Raw genomic sequence first — 13,687 nt, 5'->3', positions numbered from 1 at the left:
CTGCCTCTCTGACAATGCAGCACCCCCTCAGTACTGCCTCTCTGACAATGCAGCACCCCCTCAGTGCAGCCTCTCTGACAGTGCAGCACTCCCTTAGTACTGCCTCTCTGACAATGCAGTACTCCCTCGGTACTGCCTCTCTGACAATGCAGCACTCCCTCAGTACTGCCTCTCTGACAGTGCAGCACACCCTTAGTACTGCCTCTCTGACAGTGCAGTACTCCCTCAGTACTGTCTCTCTGACAATGCAGTACTCCCTCAGTACTGCCTCTCTGACAATGCAGTATTCCCTCAGTGCAGCCTCTCTGACAATGCAGTACTCCCTCAGTACTGCCTCTCTGACAATGCAGCACTCCCTCAATGCAGCCTCTCTGACAATGCAGCACTCCCTCAGTACTACCTCTCTGACAGTGCAGTACTCCCTCAGTACTGCCTCTCTGAGAATGCAGCACTCCCTCAGTACTACCTCTCTGACAATGCAGTACTCCTTCAGTACTACCTCTCTGACAATGCAGTACTCCCTCAATGCAGCCTCTCTGACAATACAGTGCTCTCTCAGTACTGCCCTCCAAAATTACAGCAATCCAATCAGTAACTTTCCTCTCAACAGGGCTGTTGTACCTTAGCATGACCCTTCCAACAGTAAATTCTAGTGCAATTTCTGCTTCTGTTTCTGTTTCGGATCTTAAGCATCTGTGGTTCTTCGTTTTAATTGAGTGCACTCTGGTACTTCCTTAATACTGCTATTTTGTTGAGCTCAACAGCAAGGGCATCAAGTTGCCATAAATATTTAAACATTCTTCTCAACTCACCTATTACTCAAGTTGATTTTCCTTTGAGTGAAAATTTGCCCTGACTTCCTTACTTATTCTTAGTAATTTTAATTTGTGTCGTTTTAGGAATTGTTATCTCCAACATAATTATCTCGATTCTAAATGTTAAGTGTTATGCATTCTGACTTTGGACAGCCAAGTATTGAGCTCTGAGGCATGAGTTACCTCTTGGAGCCTTGCGAGTGTAACATAAGGCGCTGACTCTCCAGTATGGCCGCATCTGTGAGGTTCATGATGCTGAAACAGGGAAATTCAGACTCTCACCATCTGGGTAATGCAGAAAAAAATCAAGAACTCCTTATTGGTGATTATGGAAGCAAAGTTCTAGTTCTCTGAGTGAGGTTTTTTTCTGCTATTGTATCTATTTTCATGAATAATAAAATGGATTTTCCCCATCACACTTCAGAAAATTATTCACATCCAAAATTCTGCTGACTAACTCAGATCAAGACCTATTTCAGTCACTGCTTTCTCAGTCTTGCTCACCTATGCTGGTTCACAGTCCAGAACCTCCTAAATTTTAAAGTTCTGATCCTTGTTTGCAGTTTCACCCTGGCCTTATTCTTCCCTATCCCAGTAAAATCCAACAAATCTATAACCCTTCAAGATTTCTGTGCTTTTCCTCTGCATTCTAGCCTCCTAAGCATTCCCAATAGTCATCATTCTAACATTGCTGGCTGTGCCTTCACCCACCTTGATCCCAAGCTCTGGAATTCCCTCTCTTTCCTTCTCTACCTCTCTCTGCTTTAAGATGCTCTTTTCCCAAGCTTTTGGTCATCACTGCTACTTGTCCGTATTTTTATTGAATATATTCATCAGGATAGAACTATGTTTTCACACATATACTCTGAATAAACACATTTTGGAGACAGAGATGGGAATGATAAATAAAATGCTTGAGAGATAACTCACGTTTAGATCCTCTTTCCTCTTACCTGGGTACTGGAGGTTTCACCTGTTCATGTTCCCTTAGCAACTCGTTGAGCGCCTCCACGTTAGCTGGGCAACAGCACAAAGACAGAAGATATCACCAAGACTAAATAAGAACAAAACAAGCAATAATGGTCAAGACCCTCCTCCTGTCCTTTTAGCCTGTCCCTCACAATCACGATACATTGGCCATCACATTATACACACGGCCCATCCTGTTCATAACCATGTAATCACTTGGTAGAGACAAAGGGAAGGAATAAAAAATCTGGGGGGGGGGGGGGAGGGAAGGTGACATTTGGGAAATTCTTCTCTGATCTATTTGGGTGAACGGAACTGTTGCAGAAGATTAATCTTGTTCTGAATTCCCTGGAGTATATGCCTTTTGAAAGGTGGTGGTGGGGGGGGGGGGGTGAACAAGAAGGACAACAGCAAAGGAGCATAAAGAGATTGAATAAGAGAAGAAAATAGAGTATGCAAATAAGCTTGTGGGAAACATACAAACTGATTGTAAAAGCTTCCATAGATACGTAAAGAGATAAAAGATTAGTGAAGATAAATTGTAGGTCCCTTACAGCCAGAAACAGGGAACAAGATAGCAGACCAATTAAATACATACTTTGGGTCAGTCTTCAAAAAGGAGGACAAAAATAATATCCCAAAAAATATTGGGGAATACAGGGAACTGACGGAAATCAATCTTAGTGGGAAGTGGTGTTGGGAAATTGATTGGGTTAAAGGCTGATAAATCCCCAGGGCCCGATAAAATATATCCCAGAGCAGTTAATGAAGTATCCTAGAAACAGTAGATGTATTGATTGTCACCCTTCAAGATTCTTAGATACTCTGGAACAATTGCTATGGATTGGAGGGTAGCTAATCTAACCTCCATTTAAAACAGGTGGTAGGGTGAAACCGGGGATTTTATACCGATTTTATACCTGACACCAGAAGTGGCAATAACACTACAGTTCATTAGAAATGATTTAACAACAGAACACTTGGAAAACAGTGACAGGATTGGGCAGAGTCAGCATGGATTTACAAAGGGCAAGTCACACTTGACAAACCCACTGGAATTTTCAAGGCTGTAACTAGTAGAGTTGATAAGAGGGAGCCAGTGGATGTGGGTTAATTGGACTTTCAGAAGGCTTTTGATAAGATCCTACATAAAAGATCAGTATGTCAAATTAAAATGCATGACATTGAGGGTGGTGAGCTGACATGGATAGAGAACTGGTTGGCAGACCAGAAACAAGTGATAGAAATCAGTGAGTATTTTTCCAATTAGCAGCCAGTGGTATTATGGTACTACCAGGATCAGTACTTAGACCTCTGCTATTTTATGATTTAGATGGAAAATTTCATTGTAATATCTCTAAATTTGCAGATGACACACAACTAGGCTGAAGAGGGAACTGTAAAGAGGATGCAGAGATGCTTCAGTGTGATTTGGACAAGTTGAGTGAGTGAGCAGATATAGTTTCTCTGCTAGAAAGGAGTATAGGACAGTTCAGGGAAAGCTTGGTTATCCCAATTTAACTTCTGCAACTTCCTGACCAGGAGCATTTATTGAGAAATTGACAGATTATTAAAACTAAGAAAGTGTAATCTGTCAGTATCATGAGTATTCATGTAAAAAGACTTCACATTTCACAGGATAGAACTAATGGAGCTAATGGAATGTGATCAGGTGTATCCAAGAACTATTTGAGAAGTTAGGGAGGTGATTGCTGGAAGTGATATTTGTATCATCAACAGCCACAAGTGAGGTGTTGGAAGCCTGGAGGTTGGCTAATGTGGTACCATTATTTAAGAAAGACTGTAAGAAAAAGCCAGGAAACTACAGACCGGTGAGCCTGTCCTCAGTAGTGGGTAAGTTGTTGGGGGTGGAATTCTGAGGGATAGGATTTACATGTATTTGGAAAGGCGAGGAATGATTAAGGAGAGTCAATATGGCTTTGTGTGAAATTGTGTCTCACTAACGTAATTGAGTTTTTTGAATAAGTCACTAAGAAGACTGATGAAGGCAGAGTGGTAGACATTGGTGATACGGATTTCAGCATAGAGTTCGACAAGGTTCTACATGGTAGACTGTTTAGCAAGGTGAGATCACATGGAATCCAGGGGGAGCTAGCCAGTTAAATATAAAATTGGCTTCAAGGTAGGAGACAGAGGTAGTAGACGGTGGTTTTTTGGACTGGAGGCTTGTGACCAATGGTGTACTGCAAGGATTGGTGCTGGGTCCACTACTTTTGTCATTTATATAAATGATTTGGATGTAAGTTTGCAAATGACTCTAAAATTGGTGTGCAGTGGACAGCGAAGGAGGTGATCTCAGAGTACTGTGGGACCTTGATCAGATGGAACAATGGGCCGAGGAGTGGCAGATGGAGTTTAAAATTAGATAAGTATGAGGTGTTGCATTTTGAGAAGGCAAACCAGGGCAGGTCTTACAGTAGGGCCCTGGGGTGTGTTGCTAAGCAAAGGGACCTCAGGGTTCAGTTGCATAGCTCCTTGAAAATGGAGTTACAGGTGGTGAAGAAGGTGTTTGGTATGCTTGCCTTCATTAGTCAGTGCATCAAGGATAGGATGTGGGAAGTCATTATGTGGCTGTACGAGACATAGATTAGGCGACTTTTAGAATACTGCTCCCTGCTATAGAAAATACCTTGTTAAACTTGAAAGGGTTCAGAAAAGGTTTACAACAATGTTGCCAAGATTGGAGGGTCGGATCCAAAGGGAGAGGTTGAACAGTCTGGGGTGTCTTTGCCTGGACTGTCAAAGGCTGAGGTTCTGGATTAGTGGTGCTGGAAGAGCACAGCAGTTCAGGCAGCATCCAAGGAGCTTCAAAATCAATGTTTCAGGCAAAAGCCCTTCATCAGGAATCGGGCTTTTGCCCGAAACGTCGATTTCGAAGCTCCTTGGATGCTGCCTGAATTGCTGTGCTCTTCCAGCACCACTAATCCAGAATCTGGTTTCCAGCATCTGCAGTCATTGTTTTTACCTTGTCAAAGGCTAAGGGGTGAGTCTTTTCCCCAGGGTAGGGCAGTCCAAATTTAGGGGGCATAGATTTAAGGTGAGAGGGAAAGATTTAAATCAGACTTGAGAGGCAATTTTCTCACGCAGAGGGTAGTGCGTGAATGGAACCAGCTGCCAGAGGAAATGGTGGAGGCTGGTACAATTATAACATTTAAGAGGAATCTGGATGGGTTCATGAATAGAAAGGGTTTAGAGGGATATGGGCAAAATGCTGGCAAATGAGACCAGATCAGTTTAGGATATCTGGTGGCATGACCAGGTTGGACCGAAGGGTCTGTTTTCATGCTATATAACTCCATGACTTTATGGTCATTATTTCAAAAGAGTTGGAGTACAACAGTAGGGAAGTGTTACTGCAACTGTACAAGGTGCTGATGAGACCACACTTGGAGTCCTGTGAGCTGTTTCAGTCCCTTTATTTAAGGCAAGATATTGAATTGAATTGAAATGAATTTATTGTCACAATGAAAAGCTTTGTCATGCGAGCAATTCGGGCAGATCACAGAGTTAAGTAGCATAGATAGGTAAATAATAGGTAAACAGCGGCAAACACAAAAACACAGGTATACGTGAATGTTAAGAGTTTGCGAGTCCATTCATTGGAATCAGTTCAGAGAAGGATCACTAAGATGATCCCCGGTATGGAAAGATTCTGTCATGAGCAATGGCTAAATAGGTCAGGATTCTACTCACTGGACTTTGAAAGAATGAAAGTTGATCTCATTGAAACAAAGAAGATTCTTAAGGGGCTTGGCAGGGTCAATGCTGAGAGGATGTTTCCCCTCACAGGAGTGTCTCGGACCAGACGGTACAGTCTCAGAATTAAGGGGCGCCAATTTAAGTCTGAGAAGAGGAGGAATTTCTTCTCTCAAGGGTTGTGAGTCTTTGGAACTTCTTGCCACAGAGAACAGTGGGGACTGAGTCCTTGTTTATTTAAGGCTGAAATAGCTGAATTCTTAATCAGAGGAATCAAGGGTTACAGGGAAAGGGCAGGAAAGTGGACATGAGGAACGTCAGATCAGCCATGATCCTACTGAATAGCATAGCATGCCCAAGGGGATGAACGGCTTGCTTCTGTTTGTATTTCTTATGATCTAATGGTCTTAATTAGGGAGAAGCAGCTCAGTCAGATATAAAGATTTGATTTGGTACGTTAATTTCTCTAGATATGAAATGCTGTAAAATGATAGTTTGAGGAAACTTTGCTGTGTCTCAAGATATTTCAAACTGTGTTCCATATTTTGATATCTTAGTTTATTTTATTTATTCCCTATTGCATAATAAACTTCTGCTTTATTGTTAAAGAAACTCTGCAGCCTTGTGATTCAGTGAATGACGACCATGTTAAATAAAATGAAGTATCATCTATTAAGCAGATTTCACACTGGGATATGACTCATCCATCAATAACATTGGCTGGGATCATATCAATTTGGATTTAAAGGACTTCCAAATTTACACCTCCACCACCCAGAGGAACAAGGACAGCAGGTGCTTGGGAACAGTATCCCTTCAATGATCCCCTTTCAGGGCACTGACACATCCCTCACTTGTACAAATGTTAGCTGCTCATTCACCATCACTGGGTTAAAATTCTGTAAATTCCATGCTAACAATACTGTGGGAGCACCTTTATCACACAGAATGCAGGAGTTTAAGATGGTGTCTCACATGAACCTTCTCAAAAGGCAACTGGGGGTGGGAAAAAAGTGTTGAACATGTCAACAACAACCACATCCTGTGAATTAAACTTAAGGAAAGATTCAACCAGAATGCTTGCTCATCATCACTTTCACAAGTTATATACCAATCGAGGGCACTATAATTTTTCTTTTGTTTTGTATTCACTTGTGGGATGTGGGCACACTGGCTGACCAGCATATTGCCTATCCCTGGTTGCCCTTGAGAAGATGGTGTGGAACTACCTTCTTGAACGACTATAATCAGGCCACAATGCTGCCAGAAAGCAAATTTCAGGATTTTGGACCAAAGACACTGAATGAATGGTGTCCGGATGGTGAGTGGCTTGGAGGGGAACTTGTATGTGTATCTGTCGCTATTGCCCTTCTACGTAAAAGTGGTTGTAGGCTTGGAAGGTGTTATCTAAGGATCTCTGGTGAATTTTTGCAGTGCATCTTGTAGATAGTAGACACTGCTGCTACTGGGAGTTGGTGGTGGAGAGAGCAGATGTTACTGGATGTGATGCCAATCAAGTGGGCTGCTTTGTCCTGGGTGATGTAAAGCTTCTTGAGTGTTAGTGGAGCTGCTTTCATTCAGTCAAATGGGGAGTATTCCATCACACTTCTGACTTGGGCCTTGTAGAAGGGGGACAGGTTTTGGAGGGTCAGGAGCTGAGTTATTTGCTGCAGGGTTCCTAATCTCTGACGTGCTGTTGTCGCCACTGTATCTATATGGCTAGTCCAGTCGAGATTCTGGTCAATGATAGCCCCCAGATGTTGATAGATAAATGGGAGGGGGGTGGGGCTGGGGAAAAGATAGCTGAGAGTGCAATAGTGGATGGAGGTGGGGGTAAAGGTGATAGGTTGGAGGGGAGGAAGGTTGGAACTGGGTAAGGTGGGGGGAGGGGAAATGAGGAAACTGGTGAAGTCTACATTGATGACCTGGGGTTGAAGAGTCCTGAGGTGGAAGATAAGGCATTCTTCCTCCAGATGTCGGGTGGTGTGGGAGTGGCGATGGAGGAGGCCCAGGACCTGCATATCCTTGGCAGAGTGGGAGGGGGAGTTAAAATGTTCGGCCACGGGGTGGTGGGGTTGATTGGTGCGGGTGTCCCGGAGATGTTCCCTAAAGTGCTCTGCGGGTGTCCAGTCTCCGTGACACCCGCACCAATCAACCCCACCACCCCGTGGCCAAACATTTCAACTCCCCCTCACACTCTGCCGAGGACATGCAGGTCCTGGACCTCCTCCATCGCTGCTCCTTCACCACCCGACGCCTGGAGGAAGAAAGCCTTATCTTCCGCCTCGGGATCCTTCAACCCCAGGGCATCAATGTGGACTTCACCAGTTTCCTCATTTCCCCTCCCCCACCTTACCCCAGTTCCAACCTTCCAGCTCAGCACTGTCCTCATGACCTGTCCTACCTGTCAATCTTCCTTCCCATCTATCCGCTCCACCCTCCTCTCCTACCTATCACCATTACCCCCATCTCCATCCACCTATTGCACTCTCAGCTACCTTCTCCCCAGCCGCACCCCCCTCCCATTTACCTCTCCACCCCCGAGGCTCCCAGCCTCATTCCTGATGAAGGGCTCTGGCCCAAAACATCAATTCTCCTGCTCCTCAGATGCTGCCTGACCTGCTGTGCTTTTCCAGCAACACAGTCTCAATCTGATTGCCAGCATCTCCAGACCTCACTATCTCCTCTATGTCGATAGAGATAGTTAGTTTGTCTCTTATTGAAAATGGTCATTGCTTGACATTTGTGTGGCATGACTGTAGCTTGCCACTTTTCAGCCCAAGTCTGGATATTGTTCAGGTCTTGTTGCATTTGGATATGGATTGCTTCAGAATCTGAGGACTGATGAATGGTGCTAAACATAGTGCAGTCATCGATGAATATTCCCACTTCTGACCTTATGATGGGGGAATGGTCATTGATGAAGCCACTGAAGATGGTTGGGCTTAGGACACTACCCTGAGGAACTCCTACAGAGATGTTCTACAGCTGAGATAACTGACCTCCAACAACTACATCAATCTCACTTTGTTCCAGGTACGTCTCTAACCATTGTAGATTCTTCCACCTGATTCCCATTGACTCCAGTTTCACTAATGATCCTTTTTGCCACACTCGGTCGCGCGTGGCCTTGATGTCAAGACCAGTCGTTTTTACCTGCCCTCTGGAATTCAGCTCCGTTGTCCATGTTTGAACCAAAGCTGTAATGAGGTCAGGAGCTGAGTGACCCTGGCAGAATCCAAATTGGACATACATGGTTTGATCCAATACAGACCCATTTATCGCCATCACAGATTAAAATGGTTTGTAAATGATCCCAAATTTTTGCCTTTGGTTTATAAAATTACAAATATAGAATTTATTGAGCATCCCTGAGTTTGGTATAAGTGAGGGATTTGCTTGGCCATTTCAGAGGGCAGTTAAGAGCCAATCACGTTGGTGTGGGACAAAGTCACGTGTAGCTCCACTGCAGGTAAGGACAGCAGATTTTCCTAAAAGGACATTAGCAAACCTTTTGGATTTTGTGACTATATGACAGCTCCATGGTCACTTTTACAGAGATGAGCTTTTCATTTCTAGACTTTTAAAAACTGAATTCAAATTCTCAAACTGTCCCAGGGATTCAATCCTCTGGATTATCAGTCCAGAAATGTAACTCATTTGTAGATTTGGATAGTGCCCCATTGCCACATCAAAGTTCACATCCTCTGTAGAGCAGCATTGCAGAAGGAGCTCTACTTTGTACCTAACCCCGTTCTGAACCTGCCCTGCGAATGCTCGATAGGTCAGTTTAGAAGGAGCTTTATTCTATATCTAGTACATGCTTTATGTGCCAGGGGAGTATTCGATGCAGCAGTATAGGGAAAGCTTTACTCCCCATGTAACCTCAAACTACATCTGTCCTGGGTAGGTTTGATGGGACAGTGTGAAGAGAGCATCACTCTATTTCTAAGCTGTGCTAGGCCTGCCCTGGGAGTGTTTGAGGACAGTATAGAGGGAGTTTTACTCTGTATCTAACCTGTGCTATATCTGACCTGAGAGTGTTTCATGGGGACATAGTAAGGGGAGCAGTGCTGAAGAAGACTCATATTGAGCTAAAAATGTTAACTCTGATTCTCTCTCCACAATACTGCTTGAACTGCTGAGTTTTTTTCTCAAGCATTTTCAGTTCACATAAATGATCTGGAAGGGGGCATTGATGGTCTGATCATTAAGTTTGCAGATGACACAAAGATTGGTGGAGTAGCAGAAAGCATAGGGGACTGTCAAAGAATACAGGAGAATATAGATAGATTGGAGAGTTGGGCGAAGAAGTGGCAGATGTGAGGTATAATTCTAGAGTGAATTATACTGTAACGGAAGAGCCTTGGGAAAATTTGCTAAGCAGGAAGACCTGGGAGTGCAGGTCCATTGTACCCTGAAGGTTGCTGCGCAGGTGGATAGAGTGGTCAAGAAGGCATATGGTATGCTTGCCTTCATTGGACGGGGTATTGAGTATAAGAGCTGGCAGGTTATGTTAAAGTTGTACAAGACTTTAGTTCGACTGCATTTAGAATACTATGTACAGATCTGGTTGCCACATTACCAAAAGGATGTGGATGCTTTGGAGAGGGTGCAGAGAAGGTTTACGAGGATGTTGTCTGGTATGGAAGGTGCTAGCTATGAAGAGAGGTTAAGTAGGTTAGGATTGTTTTCAATAGAAAAAAGGAGATTGAGGGAGACCTGACTGAGGTCTACAAAATCTTGAAGGGCACATACAGGGTGGATAGAGATAAGATTTTTCCCAGGGTGAGGGATTCATTATCGAGACGTAACGGATTCAACATGAGAGATGAGAAGTTTAAGGGGGATACACGTGGAAAGTACTTTACCCAGAGGGTGGTAGGTGCCTGGAACGCATTGCCAGCAGAGGTAGTAGAGGCAGGCACGGTAGATTCATTTAACGTGCGTATGGACAAATGCATGAGTAGGTGGGGAGCAGCGGGATGCAAATCTTTAGGAATTAGGTGATAGTTTTAGACACTGGATTTGGATCGGCAGAGGCTTGGAGGGCTGAAGGGCGTGTTCCTGGGCTGTAAATTTTCTTTGTTCTTTGTTCTTAGTTAGAAGGATCATTACTCTGTATGTAACACATGCTATACCTACTATGGGAGTATTTGCTGACAATACAGGGCAAGATTTATTCTGTTCAAAAACAGTGTTCTGTCAGTCAGCTCCAGAGAGGGTCATGGTTCATTGTATGTGTTCTATTGAGAATATGTGGGCAGGACCCGACTCTCTGTTCCTTCAAAGATGCTTACCTTCATTTTCAATTATGCATTGCACAATCTGTCCAACGGTATCCTGGTTCGATTTGCTAGTTTCCTGAACATCTGCAAACAAGGTGATGACTTGATTAAGTGTTTGAGAAATTAAAGATTTGCATTTCTACAGTGTTTTTCAGGACATTCCAAATGCTTAACAGACAATGAAATGTAAACAATGTTATAATGCAGTAAATACAGCACTCCCTCAGTACTGACCCTCTGACAGTGCAGCACTCCCTCAGCACTGACCCTCTGACAGTGCAGCACTCCCTCAGTACTGACCCTCTGACAGTGCAGCACTCCCTCAGCACTGACCCTCTGACAGTGCAGCATTCCCTCAATACTGCCCCTCTGACAGTGCAGCACTCCCTCAGGACTGACCCTTTGACAGTGCAGCATTCCCTCAGTACTGACCCTTTGACAGTGCAGCATTCCCTCAGTACTGACCCTCTGACAGTGCAGCGCTCCCTCAGTACGGACCCTTTGACAGTGCAGTATTCCCTCAGGACTGACCCTCTGACAGTGCAGCATTCCCTCAGTACTGACCCTCTGACAGTGCAGCATTCCCTCAGTACTGACCCTCTGACTGTGCAGCACAGTCTCAGTACTGACCCTCTGACAGTGCAGCATTCCCTCAGCACTGACCCTCTGACAGTGCAGCATTCCCTCAATACTGCCCCTCTGACAGTGCAGCACTCCCTCAGTACTGACCCTTTGACCGTGCAGCATTCCATCAGGACTGACCCTCTGACACTGCAGCGCTCCCTCAGTACTGACCCTCTGACAGTGCAGCTCTCCCTCAGTACTGACCCTCTGACAGAGCAGCATTCCCTCAGTACTGACCCTCTGACTGTGCAGCACAGTCTCAGTACTGACCCTCTGACAGTGCAGCACTCCCTCAGTACTGACCCTCTGACAGAGCAGCTATCCCTCAGTACTGACCCTCTTACAGTGCAGCGCTCCCTCAGTACTGACCCTCTTACAGTGCAGCACTCCCTCAGTACTGACCCTCTGACAGTGCAGCGCTCCCTCAGTACGGACCCTTTGACAGTGCAGCATTCCCTCAGTACTGACCCTCTGACAGTGCAGGACTCCCTCAGTACTGACCCTCTTACAGTGCAGCACTCCCTCAGTACTGACCCTCTGACAGTGCAGCGCTCCCTCAGTACGGACCCTTTGACAATGCAATATTCCCTCAGTACTGACCCTCTGACAGTGCAGCATTCCCTCAATACTGCCCCTCTGACAGTGCAGCACTCCCTCAGTACTGACCCTCTGACAGTGCAGCGCTCCCTCAGTACTGACCCTCTGACAGTGCAGCACTCACCCTCTGACAGTGCAGCATTTCCTCAATACTGCCCCTCTGACAGTGCAGCACTCCCTCAGTACTGACCCTTTGACACTGCAGCGCTCCCTCAGTACTGACCCTCTGACAGTGCAGCACTCCCTCAGTACTGACCCCCTGACAGTGCAGCTCTCCCTCAGTACTGACCCTCTGACAGAGCAGCATTCCCTCAGTACTGACCCTCTGACTGTGCAGCACAGTCTCAGTACTGACCCTCTGACAGTGCAGCACTCCCTCAGTACGGACCCTCTGACAGTGCAGCTATCCCTCAGTACTGACCCTCTTACAGTGCAGTACTCCCTTAGTACTGCCCCTCTGACAGTGCAGTACTCCCATAGTACTGCCCCTCTGACAGTGCATTGATTACATTAGATTAGATTAGAATACTTACAGTGTGGAAACAGGCCCTTCTGCCCAAAACGTCCACACCGACCCACCGAAGAGCAACCCACCCAGACCCATTCCCCTACATTTACCCCTTCACCTAACACTACGGGCAGTTTAGCACGGCCAATTTACCTGACCTGCAGGAAACCGGAGCACCCGGAGGAAACCCATGCAGACACGGGGAGAATGTGCAAACTCCAACACAGACAGTCGCCTGAGGTGGGAATTGAACCTATGAGGCAGCAGTGCTAACCACTGTGCCACCGTGTCGCCCATTGTCATTTAGTTCTGTCCTCCAACAATGCAATACTCCGTCAGAATTGCCCCTTCAACAGATCAGCTCCTACTACAGTTAAATTTCCTCAGTTATGGCACCAGGAGTTCCAGTCTAAATTATGTGGTAGTGTCTGTGTGTCAAACCTTGAAACGTACTCCTCAGACTCCGAAGGCAGTGAGTCAACCACTGAGCTGTGACTGATTGTCTAACAATTGGTAAAAATGTTACTGCAGTGAGTGTACCAAGGGCAGTGATGTGTTAAAGACAGTGTCCCCTTCATTGTGAGGTCTGTCCATATCCGCAACTTGTAATGTACCATCATCCCAGTAACAGAGCGAATAATGAACAATCAGGGGTCTTAGAGTCATAGAGTCACAGAGATGTACAGCATGGAAACAGACCCTTCGGTCCAACCCGTCCATGCCGACCAGATATCCCAACCCAATCTAGTCCCACCTGCCTGCACCCAGCCCATATCCCTCCAAACCCTTCCTATTCATACACCGATCCAAATGCCTCTTAAATGTTGGAGTTGTACCAGGCTCCACCACATCCTCTGGCAGCTCATTCCATACACATACCACCCTCTGCATGAAAGCGTTGCCCCTTAGATCTCTTTTATATCTTTCCCCTCTCACCCTAAACCTATGCCCTCTAGTTCTGGACTCCCCGACCCCAGGCAAAAGACCTTGCCTATTTATCCTATCCATGCCCCTCATAATTTTGTAAACCTCTATAAGATCACCCCTCAGCCTCTGACGCTCCAGGGAAAACAGCCCCAGCCTGTTCAGCCTCTCCCTGTAGCTCAGATCCTCCAACCCTGGCAACATCCTTGTAAATCTTTTCTGAACCCTTTCAAGTTTCACAACAT

At 45.5% G+C, this 13,687-nt stretch overlaps 1 protein-coding gene across 2 annotated transcripts in view; it reads right to left on the bottom strand.

Moving 5' to 3' along the window:
- LOC122556884 (RELT-like protein 2) overlaps positions 1-13,687 on the bottom strand; it is a 25,781-nt gene that overhangs the window by 4,135 nt on the left and 7,959 nt on the right. For both annotated transcript variants that reach the window (XM_043704143.1, XM_043704144.1), the window contains 3 exons: positions 10,802-10,873; positions 1,769-1,832; positions 999-1,070 (listed from right to left, as the gene is read on the bottom strand). In XM_043704143.1, coding sequence (XP_043560078.1) covers positions 999-1,070; positions 1,769-1,832; positions 10,802-10,873 — 208 coding nt within the window. The remainder of the gene's footprint in view (positions 1-998; positions 1,071-1,768; positions 1,833-10,801; positions 10,874-13,687) is intronic.

Source organism: Chiloscyllium plagiosum, chromosome 14 (genome assembly GCF_004010195.1).
Source record: "Chiloscyllium plagiosum isolate BGI_BamShark_2017 chromosome 14, ASM401019v2, whole genome shotgun sequence".
Taxonomy (NCBI): domain Eukaryota; kingdom Metazoa; phylum Chordata; class Chondrichthyes; order Orectolobiformes; family Hemiscylliidae; genus Chiloscyllium; species Chiloscyllium plagiosum.
This window is presented reverse-complemented; position numbering and strand designations above follow the sequence as displayed.